Source organism: Chiloscyllium plagiosum, chromosome 32 (assembly GCF_004010195.1).
Source record: "Chiloscyllium plagiosum isolate BGI_BamShark_2017 chromosome 32, ASM401019v2, whole genome shotgun sequence".
Taxonomy (NCBI): Eukaryota; Metazoa; Chordata; class Chondrichthyes; order Orectolobiformes; family Hemiscylliidae; genus Chiloscyllium; species Chiloscyllium plagiosum.
In genome coordinates this window covers 27,798,702-27,822,480 of record NC_057741.1, presented here as the reverse complement: position 1 = coordinate 27,822,480, position 23,779 = coordinate 27,798,702, and the positions used below count along the sequence as shown (strand labels likewise).

At 41.9% G+C, this 23,779-nt stretch overlaps 1 protein-coding gene across 3 annotated transcripts in view; it reads right to left on the bottom strand.

The window, feature by feature from the left end:
• LOC122539453 (PH and SEC7 domain-containing protein 3-like) overlaps positions 1-23,779 on the bottom strand; it is a 421,315-nt gene that overhangs the window by 128,487 nt on the left and 269,049 nt on the right. For 2 of the 3 annotated variants that reach the window (XM_043674302.1, XM_043674304.1), the window contains exons 8-10: positions 18,495-18,553; positions 8,835-8,882; positions 7,157-7,246 (exon numbers count right to left, since the gene is read on the bottom strand). In XM_043674302.1, coding sequence (XP_043530237.1) covers positions 7,157-7,246; positions 8,835-8,882; positions 18,495-18,553 — 197 coding nt within the window. The remainder of the gene's footprint in view (positions 1-7,156; positions 7,247-8,834; positions 8,883-18,494; positions 18,554-23,779) is intronic. The other variant, XM_043674303.1, reaches the window with a different exon arrangement.

Below are 23,779 nucleotides of genomic sequence, written 5' to 3'. Positions count from 1 at the left end.
TCCCGAACTGCCCATAAATAGGCATCTAACCATCTCAACCACCTTCACTTCTCCCAGCTAGAGCCGCATCGCAAGCACAAGCTAAAAAGAATAAACACCCCATAGAATATCAATATGAATAAAAAAACATTCTTTTATAAAAAATAAAGGGGAATAAATACCCCACCCATCCTTTGGTATGTCCTAACTTAGAAATTTAAAATGTATATCTTAACCACTGCCAGACATAGTTTGAACCAAATTATTATCAATAGAGGGAAATAAAAGGGGAAAAACAAAGCTCCAACCAGATTTCCTCCATTTCTTTTACAGAATGATAAACGCATACCCAAGCAACAATATTTATACATATTACAATTGTTTAAATTAGGTTAGTTTGTCCATAAAGTCTCTTGCCTTCTCCGACGTGTCAAAGAGATGCATGGATCCATCTAAGGTGATCCAAAGCACTGCCGGATATCTCAGGGAGTACTGAATCCCAAGCTCCTTCAATCTTCTCTTGACACCATCATACAATTTTCGTTTCTGGATCACCACCGCTGAAAAGTCCTGAAAAAACATGATCTTAGACCCCTTGTAAATGAGGGCCTTTGTATCCTTCCCCTGGAGTCTGGAAGTCTCCATGACTCTTTCCTTATCCCGGTAATGATGGAACCGCACCAAGAAAGGACGAGGGTGTCGACCCAGACCCAACCTCCATGCTGCGACCCAGTGAGCCCTCTCTTTCTTCAATCCTCTCATGCCAGTCTCCAAGTCAAGGAATTTCGGAAGCCAATCTTCAACAAATTTCGCAGGCCCCTCACCTTCCTTACCCTCAGGCAGACCGATGATCCGAATGTTTTTTCTCCTGCCCCTGTTTTCAAGATCATCCACTTGGTCACGCAAATTACAAACCTGCGTCTTCAGGGCTTGGATCTCTTCCTTGAATGAACTGGCATCAGCTTCCACCACTGTGACCCTGTGCTCCACCTCATCTAAACTCTTCTCCAGGTCTCCCAGCTGCTGCTCATGCTTCTGCAGCATGAGAGAGACTGGAGCCACCTTCTCTTCAATCTGTTTCCCTAACATCTCGCGAGATTTCGAGAGCTGGTTCACCAGGTCCTGGAGAATAATCGGCTCCGAGGCTGCTGCAGGCCCGGCCTCAGACGCTCCTCCTCCCTTTTTAGGCATTTCTGGACAGCTAAAAATACAGGTAAGTTCATTTTTAAATGTTTCTTGGGGCTCCACAATCTTTCCAACACCCCAAGAAATCCTGATGACCTGGGTTGGGTGGGTTAAAGAACCATCCTGCTCCTGCTGCGATGCGAAGCTCTGCAGTGTAATCTTCTCAGATCATCGCCATCTTAGATCCCCCGCCAAGTGGATTTTTATGGGTTATTTTGGATTCAACATATGAGTTTGGACAGTAGAGCAGGAATACTCTTCACAAATCTCTACAGGCAAACAGTATTGCAAAGAACTTCAAAGGTAATGACGCATGGATGTACTGAGCGGAAGCTATCCAAACTAATTAAAAGGGCAGATTGCAGGCAAGCTGTCGTTTGTGTTCTATGGTGTATTTAATGATCAGAGAAAGTGACAGGAATATGACAGCAGTGTGTGTCCAATAGGTACTTGACATCCCAATGTCAAAGAAAACCAGCTCTGAACTTTGAAGATGATGTTGGTTTACCTGTAAACCAATACTCAGCAAAGTTCAGTCCAGCTCTCCTTGTGAACAGGGTGAGACCGATCTTCAACTGAAGTGAAAACAGAGTCCTGCATTAATTTGCCTGAAACTGCCTGCCATAAAATTGCCTCCATTTTTCTGTAGTACCACTTGCGGAATTACGCAGTGCAACTGATCGAACAGCTGTTCCCAGCAGACTCACTTCTGAGAACAAGGGCTGGAGGTGGATTCAATGTTTGACAGGTTCACTCGACTAGACTTCACAGAAATGTCTTTACCATAATGATGAGAATGTGTTACTCGCTACCACAGGGAGTGGCTGAGATGATGGGTACGTATGCAACAAAAGGAAAGCTAAAGATGAGCGAGAAGGGAATAGAGAAGCAAGCTGGTTATACAGAGGAGGACAGATGGGAGGAAGCTTGTGCAAGGTATAAACACTGGCGTGGACTAGTTGGACCGAAGGACTGCTTTCTGAGCTGTAAACATTTGTGTAATAGTGTATAATGTTACAAATACAGCGTCTGTAAGATGGCTATGTTTTAAACCGCCTCTTGAAGGTGAAATGGAATAAATGAAAAGCTTGTGAGCTGCTACAAGTTCTGTCTGAGAGCAAACCCCCTCTGGTTTTGTACCATGGGGGCGGCTCGGTGGTGAGGTGGCACAGTAGCTCAGTGGTTAGCACTGCTGCCTCACAACGCCAGGGACCCCAGTTCGATTCCAGCCTCGAGCGACTGTCTGCGGGAATTTGCACATTCTCCCCACGGCTGCGTGGGTTTCCTCCTGGTGCTCTGGTTTCCTCCCACAGTCCAAAGATGTGCAGGTCAGGTGATAAATTGCCCCAAGTGTTAGGTGCTTTAGTCAGAGGGAAATGGTCTGGGTGGGTTACTCGACGGAGGGTCGGTGTGGACTTGTTGGGCCGAAGGGCCTGTTTCCAAATTTTAGGGGAATCTAATCTACCATGGCACAGGGGCCAAGATTGCACTTTGTTGAAACATGGGTTTAAAAGCTGGAAATAATGGCAGTCGGAAATGTTCTTACCAATGTGACAGAAGTAGACAACATTAGCTGTAAACAGCAGAAAGAATGCTCTCCGTTAACTACCAGGGAGAATACTGATGGCAGCTTATCGTATAGTCAAAAGCAGGGAATCCAGCAGGAATGTAAGAACGCCAATATATAATTGGACAAAAAGATCACTGGGGTGAATCTGTTGGTCAACACTGGTTTAGGATCTCTCAGAAGATTGAAGGAAAAGGTTTTCACCTGTTAAATTATAACACAATAAATCAGAAAGAAGCAAGACCACTGAAAGCTGGGAATAACTTTATCCTGCGACCCATAAAGACAGGAATCCTGTGGAGAATGTCATGTCCAAATGTGGCATTGGCTAAGAAACTAATAAGTAATAGCTTTTCACTGGCTTAGCAAATTAATTGTCTGCTGAGTAACATTTAGTCAATGTTGCTTTTAGTTTGGTTTGTTAGTTACAGTCAAAGTCTTAAAACTTGAAACCTTGTCATGCAGTTCCTTTAAATTGGTTAGTCTGAATGCAAACCTTTTTAAAAATTAATGGTCTCTACAGGGATTGCGTTAACAACAAAATCAAACACTCGTCTTGGATAAATTTGGCAAGAACCTTCCAGTGTTTTTATGCATCGTAGACAGTGATGGGGTCCTCTGCGAAAGTGAGGTCTGCAGATGTTGGAGATCAGAATCTAGTTTAGAGTGGCGCTGGAAAAGCACAGCAAGTCAGGCAGCTTCCAAGGACCAGGAAAATCGACGCTCTGGGCAAAAGCCCTTCATCAGGAATGAACCTGATAGGATTCTCCTCCAGCCTAAAATGAAGGCTCTTCCTCAGCTGCAGTTTGAGGTTTACAGGATCAGTACTGAGTTAAAAATCACACAACACCAGGTTAGAGTCCAACAGGTTTAATTGGAAGCACACTAGCTTTCGGAGCGACACTCCTTCATCAGGTGATAGTGGAGGGCTCGATCGTAACACAGAATCTATAGCAAAAATTTGCAGTGTGATGTAACTGAAATTATACATTGAAAAATTGATTGTCTGTTAAGCCTTTCATCTGTTAGAATACAGTGATAGCTTCACTTCTTTCATGTGTAAATCACAAAACCCTTTTTTTTAAAGTTGCATTCTCAGGTTAGCTGTTAACAATGGTGATAGCTAGACAATATGTTGAAGGTGTTGGCCCCCTGTGTTCTCTGTCTATGACCTGATGTTTAGGATCAGTATGGTAATAGATGGTGAACTTAAGGCAGCAGCACTTAGCCATAACGCAGTTAGAGGGTTCCAATCATGATACGCTATGTGGAACAAGCTGCTTGGAATAGTCAAGGCCTTTGGATCAAACCTGCAGATAAATAGTCACATTCCACAAATGGGACAGCTTCCCACACATCTACAGTAACAGAATAGCTACTAGGATGGACTGTGCAGTCACAGTAAGGTCTTTTAGAATTTCTGTCATGCAATCTAAACTACTAGTATTAAAATGTTCTTCAAAACACGCAATGATTTCATTTCAACATCTAAGTTAGTAGGCATAAGTTTCAGAAATAGACGGCCAATAACAGCTTAGTTTTATAGAAACCATAATCATCATTGGCATCAGGCTGACCAACTATCCTGACTTAGACAGTTTTGTCATCAGTCACAAGGTGGCATTGGATTGGAGTATCTCCATTACACCATCCCATCGCAACAAAGTACTTATGGCATCATCTTTATAGGGGCAATATGCAGCAGTGCTGTATGGTCACCATCTTTATTGGTGGAAATATATGGCAGGGACTATGCTAGGCTACCATCTTTAAAGGGGGCAATATGCATCAGGGACTATGCATGGCCACTATCTTTATTGGGGGCAAAACGCAACAGGGACACGTAACCATTTTAGGCCAGGACATCAGATGCAAGGGGCCTCACTGAATCTCCAATTAATGGGGAAATCTGGAAAACTTGACTGAAATCAAGACAAGAAAATAAGTTTTACAAATAAAATATCATAATGGTGCAGTGCATTAAAATCTTACATTGTAACATTTTAACATTTTAAGAGAGGCAATGCTGTGTGTAGTTATCTCCACGCACACCATGACCAGCAAATCCATACCCATCTCAAAGTCACTCGCAACAGCTCCCGGTCAAAGTGTTCCTTATCTTATCTATTAAGATCATGCTGGCTTGTGAGGGGAATGCACATGCCACATTCTGTATACTTAATAATGGGGATGAGGCAAAATGGAGGGATAAAGGTCCCAAGAGCAGATGTTGCAAGTGTTTATGCCACACTCAATGCATTCAGAGTGGAATAAGATGTTGATTCCCCCAGCAACTGGTATTACTCACCTTGCTGAGCACAGAGTTTCACAAGATGTATATTGTTTCTGTGCTTAGGGCTTGTTGCTATATTGAAACTCAAAGCTGCCAAGTAGTCATTGGGCCTGGGGCATTATGCTGTTTATAGCATCTCTGTCAGTGCAAACAAAAAGTTAATAGTTACCAGAATCCCCAGATCAAATTTTGATATTTAATGGACTTTCAGACTTAAATGAACTTGGGATGACAACGAGAGTCAAATGTGGATGATCCCCAAAGCTCTGGGGTGCAGAAGTATTCAGAAGCTGTCAAGCCCAGCTTGCTTGCACATTCTCTCCATTGTCTGCCATTGATGCTAAGTTCAATCTGACCAATTTGTCCAGCTTTACTAGCAGTCTCACAATCAACGTGTCCTCCTCCTTAGTCTCACATGGATTGGTTCTTTCCTATAAATATGTTTATTCAATGTCTCTGTGCTTCTACAGCTGTAACATCCTCAAATAAAGAAGAATATACATCATGTCCGATAGTGTGCAGTCATCTCAGACATCTGCAGGTTCAGCTCCCTTACTGACCAATTATTCACCTTGTTCACTGACATATCCATTAATTCCTTTACTCGGGACTGTATTTCAAATTCCTGATGAAGGGCTTTTGCCCGAAACGTCGATTTTCCTGTTCCTCAGATGCTGCCTGACCTGCTGTGCTTTTCCAGCACCACACTAATCTTGACTCTAATCTCCAGCATCTGCAGTACCCACTTCTGCCTACTGTATGTCACATGCCTACTATTTCATGGGGATAGAGAGTTTCTTCCTCTTCACAATCTTACTTGAACCTGTCTCTTGCTCTTCTCTCGCAATCCATTAGGTTAAGCAGCATGATAAATGTCTTCATTATCTGCATGGAATGGATCCTTTGCTGTGTTCTTTTATCCAAATGAAAAGCAGAAAGTAGGACAAAACTAATTTGAGTAAAAACACCCTTGGATAGTAAAAACATCCCAAGGCACGAACATGGGAACATTAGAAAACAAAATCTGACACAGCTGTAACAGCTGCATTAGGAGAGATGAAAGATGTTGAAGAATATCTAAGAGGAAGATTGAGCAGTGCAGAAGCTGAGGAGGAGTCTAGAGGTGAAGCAGTTATTATACACAGGGGTGTGAGTGAGGCCAGCCTTGATGCTGCTGTCAAAGTTGTGAGAATAGAAGAGATTTTAGAGATAGGAAAGAACTTGAAAACATTGTGTTTTAAGTTGAGACGTAGCCAACCGTGAGGACAGGGATGATGAATGTACGCAACTTGGAGCAAATTAGGATACAGGCAGCAGAGTTTTGAATAAGTTTGTTTTCACTGAGGGCTCAAGTTGGGGAGTTGGTCAGGACAAAGCAGAGAACCAACCCTCATCAACTCAAAAACAATATCGCAAGTCATGAATGAGTACCGAGACAGGAAAGGGCTGGAGGGAATTGCTTGATCAGTTTATATTCCTGAAATAAGGAGCATGCAGGAAAGGTGATGATGGAAAGGAAAATTCCTCAATAAGTGAAAGGATACAATTATTCAGAAGAAGTTTCATCAATATGTTTATAGACAGACTCAAGAATACTGTAGCACATCACACTGACAAATGCCCATCCAGGTAGTTGTCAGATCTAGACACAACAACTAAAATCACAGGTACAAGCAATGTCACCACCCGAGTAAAAACAAAGTCAGAAGTCACACGACACCAGGTGATACTCCAACAGGTTTATTTGAAATCAAAAGCTTGTATAGCGCTGCTCCTTCATCACGTGAACCTATCAAAGGATCAGCGCTCCAACCTGAGTTAACACCTGCACCTCCACATCATCAGTAAAAACATAAAGAGGAGTTTTTTTAAAAAAAATGATGAAGTGGGGGCTTTTTGAGCTGCAGTGAGAGTGTCCCTACCTCTGAGTCAGGAGGTCTGGGTTCAAATCCAAATTTTTCAGAGGTGTGTCATAACATCTCTGAAGACGTTGATTAGAAAACAACTTAAAAAGCATAAAGAGAACACCAGATATATCACAGATTCCCAGTCATTTTAGTGTATGATTAGGAAGGGATGGGTTGCTTCTGCCCATTTGAACCAAGCAATGTGAACAGATCTGTATCTCGTACCTTCAGCAGGTCTTTCGGAAAGTCCTTCCCTCCATTTAAACCATCCAGATTGTTAATGAAGTCTTGACAGGTCATCTTCTTCCCAATGTTCTGCAATGCAGAAAATATTTCATCAGATGTTAATGTGTACGCAACCAACATTAAAGGTCTGACAAGAAGACACTAGCTGCACAATTAAAAACAGCAAAGAAATTGCCTCAGAAACCAATCTGAAAGGTTACATTCATGGATAGCTCTCCAGTGAAAGAAAAGGAGTGATAACTTGGAACTCGTTCAGACCCTGTGTCCTTGATCATAGAATCAGTATTCTAACTCATCACAAAATCAATATTCTTCAACTTATGAAAAATAGCAAATTGCTGTAACATTATCACGAAGCCAAATGCATTGCACTCAAACAAAAATAACTCACAGGCACCATGAAGACTGTCTGAGTGTGCTAGGACCAACGGTGGGAGTGGAGTGCAACAGCAGATATGTCTCACCAGAAGGCCACAGTTTTGAAACAAAATGGAAATATCCTTTTGCTTTCAGTCATCTACAAAAAAATTCAATTTTGATACCTGTGCACGTGAAAAAACTGACCAAAGTGCAAGCTCTCTTCAAAATAAAAGAAGACCCCCATAATTCAAGTTAGTGAAATTGATGTTTAATTTTATTAACAATCGAACAATGACGATCTCAAGAAATAACTTACAGTTTTGAGATTCAAGGCTATCTGGACACCCACCCTGCTGTTATGCTGGGTAATGGTGACGAGACACTAAAATAAAAACAAAGTACTGAGATGCAGCACTATCTCTCCCTCCACAGACCTGCTGAGTTCTCCAGCACTTTCTGTTTTTATTATTATTGTTGTGATCTGGCATTTGCTTTCATTGATCCTGAAGCATTTACATTGGTCAGAAATGTAAGGTGTGAACTTTCCAATGAACTGATTCAATAGAGTTTAGATCAGAGTGGTGCTGAAAAAACACAGCAGGTCAGGCAGCATCTGAGGAGCAGGAAAATCGATGTTTTGGGCAAAAGCCCTTCATCAGGAATAGACACTGCTATATTAAAAATAACACTTGTTAAAAATGCACATTGATGCAAGTACCACACTGCTGCATTGGTGTGGCCAGGATTTCAGTGATGCCACAATTATGCAAACATTTGGAAACTTCAGCAAAACTTCAAATGGCCCAACCTCCTTTGGCAACACAGAAGCATGAGGTGCAGCTCTCTGCGTTGACTTATGATATTGTATTATATGTACTAGTGAGAGGGGGACCTGTTTTTGAATGGGTGGATTCAGTCCATTCAAAAGGCAGCTACTGCATGCTATTATCAGAGAGGCAATAATCTTTTCAATTAGTTTCTGTGGCGAAATTGATTAATTTGGAACTGTGCCTCTCCCAAGATTCAAGTGGCACAAAGCACCAACAGTTTGTGGGATTGAACAATGGGTCAGAGGGTCTTTTCCAATCCTTTCTTGATCTCATCTGAGACAGAATGCAACATAAATCTTAAGGAGGGAAGTGTATTATTTCCCCCTCCAACTCTGTCTTGGTTTAATCCCTGCCCTCCCCTTCACTGTTTGATCACACAGCATTGCCCTCCAAGAAGGGCAGTGCTTGTCACTGGTCACTTGGGTGTTTTCTTGCTGGTGGTGGAAATTGAATAAAGATTTGTATACCTTGTGTCTTTCACTGTGTCCCGCACCTGCACACACACAACATGGGTGCTGGGGAAAATATAAAGAAAAGAAAAGGAGTGTCAGAGGTTCTGTTCACTCTGACAGCTGGCTCTGAGTGAGCTGGATCAGTGTAAGTGAAGGACTCTCCTTTTTTATCCCCCGTATTAAAAGAGGAGAGGAGATCGATTCTGTTGGTGCAACATAAATCTCGAACATGCCAGCATTTACAGTTTAAGCTTAATTTCAGATTCAGATGCAAACCCGATGCCCAAGTCGCAACTTAACTGGAGTGTTAAATATAACCTCCAGCCTGATATAGACTGGAATCTCATTGCTACAGCACCACCAGCTCCGGACAGGTTTCCTGCAGTGGGCTTAGGTAACAAAGTAAACTTGCTTCATTAGTTATTTTAGTGAGTAGAAAGGCCTGGTTAGGCCTTTACGGAATCAGCTTATATCCTTTGGTGTCGTCACTGAATGCGGGCAAGTTTCTTTTGGTGTTGTTATAGGCTGCATGAGACAAAACAGTCGGGAGCTGGGAATGCTGACACGGTGCTCACTTCATTACAAACAGTTGCAGCGAGGCAGAGGAGCAGTGGCTATTCCAATCAACTTCTGATATAAAAAAAAAGCAAAGAGCGTGATTAAAGCAAAACTTACCACCTAGCAAGCCAGGCAAACAAGCAGACAGGCAAGAGTTCCAGGGATAGGGGTGGGGTTGTGAAGATGGAGAAGAAAACAGGGACAAAAACTTTGTTAGTATTTCATGCAATTATTTTGCTTATTCTGACAAGCAACTGGCTACATGCAACAGAAGGTATTAGCAGGACTCTCTATTAATAAGCCATGCATTTGTGAAAAAAACATAAATAATTTGTATCCGCAGTAGTCAACTTATTGCAAGCCAGAAGTTAAATGACCAATCTGTTACTGTTTATCCAGTAAAGTGTTGTAGACAATACAATAGGATAAGAGACCGTCTCATGTCGGGAAGATTACCAGAACAATGCACATGAGATCGAGGACAGTAATTTCACCCCTCAGTTATGATGGCAGGGCAACAATTTAAGATGACTTAATGAATCCCTTTTTGCTTACAACAAGACTGTTTAATTAGTGTTTTAGAGTTAGCATTCTGCAGAGCTGTCCACCATTCCATGTAAACACTTAGGTAATGTCTCTGTGAGCATTGGTGTCATTGTTTGGTAATCACCAAATCTGAACAATTTCACATCCTCACAGTGAGCAGTGGATCATGTTATCAGTGCATTGTCTCTGCAAGCTTACTGCTATTACTGCCTTTCAAACTGCAGTTTCGTTTTGAAGATTAGGAGGTAATCAAATTCAAGCTTTAAGCTGATTGAAGGATTTGATGGGGTCGCCTTAAAATGTGAAGAAATATTAAAACGTATTTCTTCCTACAAAGAGAAATCTAGTACTTGCTCCTAAATAGTTGCCAAGGTTAAGTCAGTTGAAACTTTCAGAACTGTGTTTGTATGGGGTTTTTGCCAGGACAGGATTTTAAGATTATAGATGGAGTTGTGATACAGATCAGCCATGATCGAATTGAATGGCGGAAGTGGTTTGAGATCTGTCGTCTCATGCTAGACCCAGGGAATCTATGGAAAATATAAAAAAGATACAAACAACTGAGTGGCCAACAACTAGTATAAAAGATTAAACCCTTGAATGAGGGAGTTCACTGGGCAAGTTTCCTACTTCCAAATGGTAGAAGGTACCCTTCAGAAATCCTTCACATTTTGCTGGGACCAAGTGCATAAAGATTTTATACAATTTATTGCTTTGTACTAAAAATGTCCATCATCAACCTGGACATGGTCTCACATTGTATCTTTTATTTTCATTCATACATGGGATGTGGACGTCACTGTCTGGGTCAGCATCCCTAACTACCCTTGAGAAAGTGGTGCTCTCCTGCCTTCTTGAGTCGCACCTTCTTGTGGTGTAGGAACATCCACAACGCAGTTAGGGAAGAAAGAAGTTCCAGAGATTTTGACCAAAGTGTCCAAGCCAGGATAGCAAGTGGCTTGGAGTGCAACTTGCAGATGGTGATGTTCCTATGTATTTGCTGCCTTTGTCTTTCTAAATGGCAATGTTCACAGGTATGGAAGATGTTGTCTAAGGATCCTTCTGCAGTCTTTTTCAATATGACTAGTCCAATTCAGAATGTTGATAGTGCAGAGTTTAGTAATGGTTGTGGTGACCATGACAACTATCATTGACCGTTGTCAAAACCACTAATGTTCTTTAGGGAGGGAAATGTGCCATCCTTACCTGATATGGCCTACATATGACTCCAGAACCACATAGTATTGTGATTGACTCTTAACTGCTTTCTGAAATCATTGAAATCCTACAGTGTGGAAGCAGGCCATTTGGCCCATTGAATCCATACTGACCCTCTTAAGAGCATCTCATCCAGACCTACATTCCCTATCCTATTATCCTGCATTTCCCATGGCTAATCCACCTAGCCTGTAGATACCTGGACACTATGGGCAACTTAACATGGCCAAACCATCTAAGCTGCACATCTTTGGACTGTGGGAAAAAACCATAGCACCCAAAAGAAACCCACACAGACACGGGGAGAATGTGCAAACGCCATACAGACAGTCGCCTGAGGCTGGAATCGAACCCAGGTCGCTGGCAGTGTGAGGCAGCAATGCTAACCACTGAGCCACCTTGCCACCATGGTCTGGGAGGTTCTGGGAACATGTTCAGTTCAAGGTCATTTAGGGATGGGCAACAAATGCTGGCCTTGTCAGCAAGAGCCACATCCCACGAAAAAATGAACAGACTAATTGTAAGAAACCATTGTGTGTATGTATCCATTAAGTCATGCAAAAGACACAAACCATTATGCATAGGTAGGACTACTCAGATATAGACTGATAGAAGGATCAGCACATTTAAGTATTTACACGTATCACAGTTTCCTAAAGACATCGTGCTACAAGCAGCAATTTCTCCGACCTATTCCAGTGGTGAATACCTCATTCAGAAAATGTGCACATTCAAAAAGGTTGGTAAAATTGCAATGATCAAACATCTGACAAAAGCTAAGCCTGGGAGAACTTTAATTACGGGCTCAGTGTTTCGATGGAATGAACATTTGGAATTGCAAAGCCATCAGATATTGTACTGTGTGGTTTCAGGTCCATGCCAAGAAGAGGTGGAGACAAAACGTTGAAATGAATGGGGCATACTTCCATAGATGGACAGTGAGGTGTGCAGCGCCTCAGGAATCAGCTTTTGTGGATCCTGTAAGGGTAAGAAATGTGAACCCTATACCTGCTATGCCAGTCCTGTAGGGTGATAATCCAGATCCTGGACCAATTAACTTCAGGCATGAGTTCAATTTCCACCAGGACAGCTGGGAAATTTAAAGTGAATGAATTAAACAAATGAGAAAAATAAAGCTAATGTCAATAATAGTGACCGTGAAATTACTGGAATGTTGTAAAAAACTCAGATTATTTGTTAATTTCTTTTAGGAAATGAAATCCTGACCAGGTGTGTCTTATTTCGTGACCTCCCCCCCTCCCTACCCCCACATTCAATGCAATTTGAAATGGCCCAGTTAGCCACTGGGTTGTGTAGCAATGGACAATAAATGCTGGCCTCACCAGCAAAACTCAGATCCTGTGAACAAACAAGATAAACATCTTGAGTGGTGGAACGTGGGCTTCAAGGTCAGGGAACATTGTTGTCAACCCTATCTGTGAGACCCCTGTCATGTCTAGTCATACGGTGTGGACAAATGGATGTTGTCGGAATTTCTTTGGTAGTACCCCCCAAAACCATCACCTCCACCACCCAAACAGACACGGGAGGTATGGGGACTTCACACACACTGTCCTCACTTAGATGCACATCGCTCCACCTCAGCTGGCCGTGAGTCAAAATCCTGGAACTCCCGATCCAGGAGCAGCAGGAGCACCATCAGAGCACACATTGTAAAGACAGAGGCAATTAGAGGTGGGCAGTCACCTCTAGCGACTCCCAAATCCCAAAGGACTATCAATATTAAAAAGGACAGCCTTCTGCCAGGATTTTGCTAATCCCAATTTTGTACCAGCTTCTGGGAAAGACACCAGACCAATGTGAGGCAACTCCCTCACACCCATGGAAAACACTCCATGGTATCTCGAAATATAGGAGGAATAAGAAGGAATAAATACACTGTGACAATAGTTCCATCTTCCACCTCATATACATTTATACTCAACAAGCAGCTCTGGGAACATCCAGCTCTAGAAACCCATTTCTAAATGACTGAAGCATGTGTTATCTGTAGGCACCACTGTGTACTGTAGGTGTTCATTTATAGAGTCATAGAGATGTACAGCAAGGAAACAGACCTTTCAGTCCAACTTGTCCGTATCGACCAGATATCTCAACTCAATCTAATCCCACCTGCCAGCACCCGGCCCATATCCCTCTAAACCCTTCCTTTCATATACCCATCCAGATACCTTTTAAATGTTGCAATTGTAAGAGCCTCCACTACTTCCTCTGGCAGCTCATTCCATATACGTACCACCAATAAAACTGCTTTATCTTTGAAGAAATTAACAGGACCAGGGGCAGAGATCAAACAGCTGCTAATCAAGTGACTTTTATCCTGATGAAACGGCACTAATGGCAAGTGAAGCCTCAGAAGAATGATGATCGTAATGGAGTTTAACTTGCCCAAATACAACCACGCTCACATTCTTGAACAATTTGACTGCTTAGGCCATCAGAGAAACATACAAAATAGGAACAACAGTAGGCCCTTCAGCCCTTCAAGCCTATTCTGTCATTCAACATGCTCATGGCTGATCACCCAACTCAGTACGTTCTCCTCATACCCTTCGATCCTTCTCGTCGTAAAAAACAAATCTAAAACCTTCTTAGAACAGGACTGCGCACTTCAGTCAAAAATGTTTTCATTTAATGTTATCACGTGCACCTCAGTAGAGTGAAAAGTTGTGTTTTGCATGCAGTACAGACAGATCATAATGAGGACATGCAGAGCTTAGGGTGATTGACCAGAGTGAGGCATACAGTTACAGCTGCACAGGAGGTGTACAAAAGCAAGATCAACGTTAGATTTGTTGAGTTGTAAATCTGCAAACCGAGCAATTCTTTTACAAAAGGGCACTGTCTACATGTAAAACAGGTACTTGTAATTTTCTTTCTTGAGCAAACCAAATATTCGGTTCAGCATCTCATGTTGCATTACTGCAGCTGTCTCATCTCCCTGCACAAACTTACAATTTTCTACACGTGGGAACAATCAGACAGTAAACTCATTTCAACAAATTTAGTTTTTGTGTAGGGGTCAGTTAACTCAGTTGGATGGACAGCTGGTTTACAATGAACATTCACACCAACAGTGTGGGTTCAATACCTGAGGTTAATGTGAAGGATTCTCTTTCTCAACCTCTCCCCATCACCTGAGGTGTGGTGATCTTCGGGTTAAACTACCACCAGTCACCTCTCTCTAATGAAAGAGCAGTCCGATGGTCTGCAAGCTGCTCAATAACATCCTATCCTCTGAAGTAGAAAGTCAAGGTGGAATTTTAGCTTCCCACCTGGAAAAGTAAAAGGGGACTTGCTCTCTCACATTCAGTTTAAATAGTGAAAGGGAACAAACATCTCATCAAGAACTGGAATTGAAGTAAGACTTCGAGGTTGCATTGCTAACAGCAATTTCAGACAGACCTTCCCATTGCAAATCCCAAACTATAGCCCCATTGTGTTCAATGGCGCTGTTCGGAAATACATCGCCTGTTGGTGATTTGCCACAGGTAGAAAATTAGATAATTACTTTGACACGTTTTGAATGGAAAAGCACAGGGCATTCTTTCCACTGTAGATAAAAGCCATTCATAATTATGGAGATGGAAGTAAACTTGAAAGATTGCGTAATCTTGAGTGTGAGCATTAGCTAAATGGTCTCAAGCCTTTGCTCACAGAGTGAGGGATCCAAGAACAAATCAATTTAACTTGAAAATAACACCAACATTTGTTCCCAATTTTCTGATTTCATAAAGCCCCAATAAGTAGCAATCATGGAGGAATTTGCAACCTTTATCATACTGGTCTTCAGTTGAATATTGCCATAAATAATGCATGGCATTGAAGAGGTGCAGCACAGAGCTGAGCACAGAAACATGGATGCACATCTCATTTAGTTGGATGCACAGACAATCAGGAGCAGATAATGCTAATACCTGGGGAATATTATAAACCATGTTTGCAAGGCTATCAGTAAGCTATACTTGTGCAAACAGCAAAGTTAATTTGATTCCAGAATAAGAAGATATTTCATTCTAGAAACTACAGAGGAACCTCGATTATCCAGGATTTGATTATCCGAAATTCGATTAACCGAACTTCAGATTATCCAAACAAGATCACAAGGTCCCGATGCTTGGATAACTAAGTTATCCAGCATTCGATTATCCAAAATTCGATTAACCGAATGAAATACTCCCTGCCAGTGCCCTTCGGATAATCAAGGTTCCTCTGTAATGATATAGGACATAGATCATAACAGGAACAGGTTATGCACAGATGTAATTCCAGTACAATCTTTACCAGAAAATCTACTTAAATGTTACTCCTAACCGGAAACTACAAAAAAATGGTTCCATTCTTTCAAAGCTATAAACCATTTATACTTGTTCTTACCAGTAGCCCAACCTTAGAACTTGGTCCATAGAGCAAAGAAAAGGAGCACTGAGGGGTGGACAGTGTGAAACTCCAAAAAGGACACTGACAGGTTGGTGGGAGTGGATGGCAGATGTCGAGGAGGCCATAGGTTTAAGGTGAGGGAAGGTTTAAAGAAGATAGATACGTGAGCTAAGTTTTTTTGACATAGATAGAGGGTAGAAGATGTCTGGAATGCATTGCCAGGGGAGGTGGTAGAACTTTATACTATTTAATCATAGAATTGTAAAATCCAGGAATCTAATAAGAAGACCCTTTATGATCTAAATTGGACCTTGTGATTCTCACCCTCATTTCTTTTCCTCTTACCTCTGGTGGTTGACTGAAAACACTTCACTACAAAAGGACAGACACAATCTGAGGGAGCTATTTTCCTTTCTCTTTCCTCTCAGTTAATTCCTTATTATGGCTAAAGTACTTAAATCGAAACAACTCAAAGGATAGAATGACCACATGCTTTTAGGTGATGTGATATCTCTTTGCTACATCAATAATGAATGCATTAACCTTATTCAACAGGATGTGCAAGAATAAACAGGTCTGCCTGGTATGCTCGGGCACTCCAGTATTTTGACTTTATCTAATGCAGTTCATTATACAGGAGTGGCAGAGAGGTTTGGTGAGAAGGTTACCATGAACGTATTTAGAATTCAGCTGGCCGTTATCCAGCAGCAAAGTATTTCCTTCCTTTTTTTAAATGCACTTGTGGGATGTGAACAAATTGGCTGGACCAGTTTTTATGATCCATCTCCATTTGCCTTTGAAAATGTGCTGCCGAGCTACTTTCTTGAAATACTCAAGACCATATGGTGTAGGGTACACCCACAATGACATTGGGGAGGGAAGTCCATTACTTTATTTCCAAGTCAGGATGGTGTGTGGTTTGGAGGGAAGACATGGTGGTGTCCCCATACATCTGCTGCCTTAGTTCTTATAGATGGTAGAGGTTGTGGGTTTGGAAGGTGCTGTCTATACAGCCTGGGGGTGGGCTGTTGCAATGGATAGCACATTGCCCATTGTGCCAGTGCTGAAGGGAGTGAACAGTGAAGGGGTCAATTAAACAGGCTTTTTTTCTGGATCATGTTGGGTTCCTTGGATGTTGTTGGCACTGCACTAATCCAGAGTTGAGAGTGTGGCGCTGGAAAAGCACAACAGGTCAGGCAGCATCTGAGGAGCAGGAGAATTGACGCTTCGGGCAAAGGCCCTTCACCAGGAATGCACTAATCCAGGCAGATGGGGAGTTTTCCATCACACTCGTGACTTGTACCATGCAGATGGCGACCTGGATTTTTGTAGTCAGGAAGGAGGTTACTTGCTTCAGAATTCCCAGCCTCTAACTTTCTCTTGTACATAGTATTTAACATGCTGTCAATGGGGAGATCGAGTGATGGTGATGCCTCTGAATGTCATGGGGCAATAGTTAAATTCGCTCTTGTTAGAGGTGCTCACTGCCTGGCACTTTGGTGACGTGAATGTTATTTGCTACTTGGCAGATCACGCTTAAACACTTCCTAGACCTTGCTACATTTGAACATGCACTGCTTCAGTATCTGAAGAGTCATGAATGATGTTGTCCAATCATCCCTACATCTCACCTTACGAGAAAGAAAAGATGAAGTAGTGGAAGTTGATTGGGCCTAGCGCACTAACCTGGAGGCTAGCTACTGTTCCAGCAAAGGACTGTGATGCTGTGTGAGCTACCTCCATGCATGTCATCCTGCACTCTTATAATCTTCTAAGGGTGAGGTTCTTTCATAGCCCACAGGATTCTAAAAGTGGTGGCCATTGAAATACAGAGCCCAGGATCCCTTCATACTGTTAAACCAGATTGAGTTGTTGAAATGCATTGGGATTGCATATTGAAGCACAGTCTTGAACAGTCCAACAGAGATGCATCTCAAAATACTCCACCAATGCATACTGATGGCGTGATCAAACCAAGGCTGAAGCAACTCTTGATTCACCATGTGGTCCCAAATAGGCAAACAGAACCCAGCATTGTGAGTAAACCCAAGTTCTTGAATTGCCTGTAAGATGGTGAGTGGCTATTGTCCCATTCATGAAATGTTTCCATTCTCGGCCTGCGCTCACAGCTTGAGGCTTCTTTTAAAACATGCTTTCATAGGATGTGGGAGTCAATGGCAAGACTAACCCTTGATACTGATTGAGTTAGTGGTTTTCTACACCATTTCAGACAGAAATGAAAATTCAACCACATTACTGTGGGGATGGAGTCACCAGTAGATCAGGGAGAGTAAAGACAGCAGATTTCCTGCCCTCAATGGTATAGTGAACCAGATGGATTTTTACAAAGATCGGAGCTGTCATAGTCACCATTACTGAACACCCCAGATTTTATTAACTGAATTTAAATTCCAGTAGCTGCCACGGTGGGATTTGAATGCACATCCCAGGAGCATTAATCACTCTGACTAAATCAATGTTGATGTTCTTCAGAATGGTAACATTTATTCAAGCTAACAACATTAGAGAAATATGGCAACTTCAGATTGCAAACTATAGGCAGTCCCCAGGTTGTGAATGGGTTCCATTGTTGAGTCTGTTCGCAAGTCAATTTGTAAACAAGTTGCAACACAATGCAGGACAATATAAAGTCACCATTCACAAGTACAGGAAATGGTCATAAGGCAGATCTTTAAAATTACCCATGTACGGAAGTGCATTCGTACATTGGACATTCGTAATCAGGGATGCCCTGTAATTTGAATCAATTAAGCTATACCCAAGTAGACTCAGTTTGTGAACTAAATCAAGAATCATCGCTCCGAATGAAAAATAAGTACTTTGATACATTCCTATCAGAACAAGAATCTGAATTATATCACAACAAATCCATTCTCCCAACCATTCTATTTGACCATGTCAGATTGTTTTTCAAAGGGTTCCATTACTCACGTGGCCATGAAGATCTGTATTCAACAACATCAGTGCACAAGTAAGGCAATGGACCCCATCTGTAAGAGGACAGAAAGACTTACTCTAGTGCTCAGCATTAAAAGCATTGCAATCTGACAATTCCAGCCTTAACTGAATATGACAACTTGATACTGAGATGACAGACTGTTGAAAGACCATTCCCATCACCTAGCATTGACAGTTGAAAACGCTGAAGCACATCTTGATTCACAATGCAGTGTTGGGAATCGGGGTTCTTGTTAAAATGGAAATTCTCTCAGTATTTCATATTGAGTATTTTCTGTGTAGACGGAGTATTGTAGCAGTAATTAGCCTTCTGCAAATACAAATAGACCTCCACCATGTGAAAACTGAGGGAAGGATATTAAGTTAGGATGCACATCAAAAATGTATCAATTGCCACACTACTCCACTATGACTGCAATGTTTTCAAAAATAAAGATATTGTGTTCTTGGAAGGAATGGAAATTAACCTTGCCATGGATGTGGGCAAGGGACAACAGTCACGTTGGTATCACATGTAGTTGCTCATGGTCATTGGCCAAGCGGGTTTAGATTGGTGATTGACATAGCAAAGGTGGCCAGCCCCCTCACAATGTATAGCGAATAGGTGGGGGGAGGGGGATAGAAGCGAGAGTATCCAGGGAATGAGCATGTTCCTTGCGCAGGACCAGGGGTTTCCCTACATCAGCCCAAGGGAAGAATGAAGACAGCTGCTATCAAAGATCATCACAAAAGACTACAGAACACCTGGGATGTGGGAGCGAGCTGCCTCCATTTCACAAAATGGCTTCAGAATTAGTGAAGCGTTTTCATTGGTCATGGGCCATATGTTCCCTTTCTTCGCCTAATTAACTCACATGTCATATCTGAATTGCTGCTTCTCAATCGACTACCAGAAAATTGCAACAAATTGATGACTGCGTATATTAGGCACGTACCAAAATCAACAACTGGCTTTGTCTCTATTTAGGTCTCCATCTCTCTCTTGTTTGCCCACAGAGAGGAGACCAGACAAGCCTGAGAATGGAACAGTATGAGCTGAACCATCCAGCTCCCAGCACACACCTTGGAACCAGGCGAGCGAAAACAAATCTCAACAGTGTGTTCACAAATTCCAATCAGACCATTTTCTGAGAACCAGGCTTTAATCCATTTCCTCAGAGATGCATTTTTCCAACATTCACTTGAGAAAATAATGATTAATATATGAGAGTATTGCTGGAAAAAAAACACACACGGTTGAAGATTCTCACCTTGCACTCATCAGGACAATTTGCAAGAATGTCAATAAGGGGAAAAATTAACATTTAATACTGTATGAGATGAAAGTGCCAACTGGTGAGCAAGTGGATGCTGATTGGTGGACGTGTTGCCATGGGAGCTAAATTGTAATACATGGAGCCACGTTCTTCACAGACTGGAGGAGCACGGGTATGTACTGAACCCATTTCAACTCAACAAGGGCAGTGACCACCATTCGATGATTTATTTCACAGCGTAATACCCCTGTCCAATCAGAGGCCTTCTTTATGAACATACAAGTTAGAAGCAGCAGCAGGCTATTCAGCCCCTCAAGCCACTCTGTAAGGTCAGGCATGACTGATGTGATTTGTAACCTCAAGTCTGCATTCCCAACTGTCCTTAACGACCTTTCACCCCCTTGCTTAACAAGAATGCAGCTACCTTGTCTTTTCAAAAATATTCAAGCACTCTTTTTCAGGAAGAAAGTTTCAAAGACTGAAAAAACAAGTTCAGCTCATTTCAGTTTAAATGGTCAAACACTCATTTTTAAGCAGTGGCTCCTAGTCCTAGATTCACTCATTAGAGGAAACATCCTTTCCATAAGTACCCTATCAAGACCGTTCATGATCTTATGTGGTTCAATCAAATAATCTCTTCCTGTTGTAATCTCCAGTAGATAGGAGAGGGGCTCTGGCCCGAAACATCGATTTTCCTGCTCCTCGGCTGCTGCCTGACCTGCCGTGCTTTTCCAGCAACACACTCTCAACAAGCCTAACCTGTCCAACCTTTCCCCGTAAGATAACTACACATTCCAAGTGTTAGTCTAATAATCCTTCTCCAAATTGCCTCCAACAGCCCAATACTGTGTACAATATTCCAGATGCAATCTGACGAGTGCCCTGCATAACTGAGACTCAACCTCCCTAATTTTGTATTCAAGACTCCAAATTACTTGCCATATCTGCATACTAACCTTTTGTGATTCATGTAAGGAATTTCCCTTTTTGAAGTGGAAAATGGAAGTTGATTTAGCTAGATAGATAAAAAGTAATAAGAGCAGTTGAAGATTAAGTAGGATTGTTAGGATCAGCTACTGAATCAAAGATCAACTATCGCTTTGCAGACAATATCATGTCACCATTCCTAAAATCAAAATTGAGAAACAACTCTCTTCCTTATGGTTTGGACGTTGGACCTACAGAAAGTTGTCTCTGTCTATATTTTTCTATCTGTGATATTTGTGCACATCCATCTCTTTTGCTTTCATTGATGGTGTGAATAGCCGAGGTCTTTTTCCTAGGGGAGCGGGGGAGTCCAAAGCTTGAGGGCATAAGTTTAAGGTGAAAGGAGATACATTTAAAAAGAACCTGAGGAGTATCCTTTTCACTCAGAGGGTGGTGTGTGTGTGGACTGAGCTGCCAGAGGAAGTAGTGGAGGATGGTACAATTGCAATATTTGAAAGGCATCTGAATGAGTATATGAATTGGAAGAGCTTAGAGGGATATGGACCAAGTGCTGGCAAATGGGACTAGATCAGATTAGGATGTCTGGTTGGACTGAAGGGTCTGATTCCATGCCGCATTACTCTATGATTCTGTTTGTGAATGAATGTGTAGAGTTTAAAGGAGTATAGTTTAAGTCATACAGGAGTAAATTAGAATCCAATTTTTGTGGTCATTTGTTAAAGAATAAGTCAGTTTACAACAAATAGAACTACTTTCTTTAGGAAGTTGAAAAGTGTGGTGCTGGAAAAGCGCAGCAGGTCAGGCAGCATCCGAGGAGCAGGAGAATCGACATTTCGGGCATAAGCCCTTCTTCAGCTTATGCCCAAAACGTCGATTCTCCTGCTCCTCGGATGCTGCCTGACCTGCTGCGCTTTTCCAGCACCACACTTTTCAACTCTGGTCTCCAGCATCTGCAGTCCTCACTTTGTCCTATTTTCCTTAGGAAATCTGTATGAATGACTTTTGTGCTGAATAGCAGTCCATCAGGCAAACTGACCATCTCGGAGGTTTAATTGGGTACTTATACATTTGTAAAGGTTGGTGACAGAGTGGAGCTCGATTATCGGTGCACTATTCCCAACTGATTTACAATAAAAAGGGCACCCCAAATCCTTCTGCATCTCAGAGCTCTGTACTTTCTTACCCTTTGCTATGCTTCTTTATTCTACCTCGCAAAACGGACAATTTCACATTTTCCTGCATGATTCATTCCATCTTTATCCACTCACTTAACTTACCTGTTTATTTTGCAGCCTCCTTTGACTTCTTGACAACTTGCTTTCCCACCTATCATCAGAAAATTTGGCAACCATACTCTCAGCCCTTTCAACCATGTTATTTATAGAAATTGTGAACAGTTCAGGTCCCATCACCAATCCCTGTGGCACACATCTCACCAACCTGAAGTTTAAACAAAGCCTCTGTAAGCCATTTGTCAACTAATGAGCACTGTCCCCTCTATACAGCATGAATGCTGGATGTCCCCTTTATTTGAATTTTTGTGAATTTTCCTGATGAGGGCAAGATGAAAAGCTTTGACCAAATGTGTCTTTTCTCAGCTAAACTTGAACAAACATACTTTGGCAGTTTTTACCATCGTAAGATTAGCTGCAAAACCTGCAGAGCAGAAGATCTAGTTAATGCATAGTCATCCAATGTAGCCTGTCATACCCACAAAATTTAATTCACTATGGAGCAGAAATCAATCACTGTGCAGCATCTTGAAGACAGAAGAAATTAGAAGGCAGTAAATATTTAAGTGAAGTGATGGGGCTAGCAAACAGTTCAGCTCCCTGTTTGAGTTTATTACTTCCTGAATGAAGCAGTTGGGTTGTGCTTTTAGCTAATAAATGGTGGGAAGATCCAGTTGCCAAATCTCAGCAGCCACCAACGTGATGGGAAGGCAATTGGTAGAGGGAGCAGACATTATTGATCGGGGAGCAATGACTAATCTAATCTCTTGTATCAAGAACAGGTTAAAAAGTGTGAGGTCCGTGTGAGTACATAGACATCACTGGTAAACAGCGGAATGCCTTCTATTATCCCGTCAATAACACGACATATTATTGGAGATGGAGTCATTCTCTATCAGATGGTTATATGGAGTGAAATGAAGTCCTCAGACGGGGAGAGTGTTGGGAACCCATTGCAGACATGCAACACTTAGCATTCATCATGTCTCAAAGTACTCACATAACATATATAAAATCTTATCTCATGTTTAATCGTTGCTGAACTCCCTGGAATTCGTAATTGTTATGCTAATGGTAAACACCAGCACTGCAGCAACTGTGCATGTGACCTCAGCTGTCAGCAAGAATCCTTAGACATAGCATTCACCAGGGCTGATGGTGTTGTGGTGGCAATCAGTATTCCCTCTAAACTGCAGCCATTCAGCATCACTAGCCTTAGATACCCTGTGTAGTGCTCTGGGGACTCAGGTATAAATCGCACTATGGCAACTGGTGGAATTCAAAATTAATTAATAAATCTTGAATTGAAAATTATGGTGACCACGAAATGATAATTGATTCACATAAAATCCTGTCAGGTTCCTTAATGCCCTATAGGGAAGGAAATCTGCCACCCTTACCGCAGTCTGGCCTACACATGTCTCCAGATCCACAGCCCTCTGAAATGGCCTAGCAAGCCATTCAGTTCAAGGGCAATTAGAGATGGGCATCAAATACTGACTTTGTCAGCATCCCCTGCATAAAAGAATAAATGTAACATTCTGTGGTTTGAGTGGTTTTTGTTTTCAGTTGCAAATGAAAGTAAATACACAAAGAAAATGAACTCTCTTCTCTAATGTCCTTGATACTAAATGCCTCATAGATTTTCTACCATTAGCAGACTCCTCCAGAGATCAAACAGAGATCAGAATATGTTGAATATGTAACAGAGAGAGGAAAAACCTTTTGTTTTTAAATAGAGAGGCATTAAAATGCGCAATCATTAGACTGGAAGAGAAATGCAGTGAACAACCTTTCACCATGTGGAGAGACCCCTGGGTGA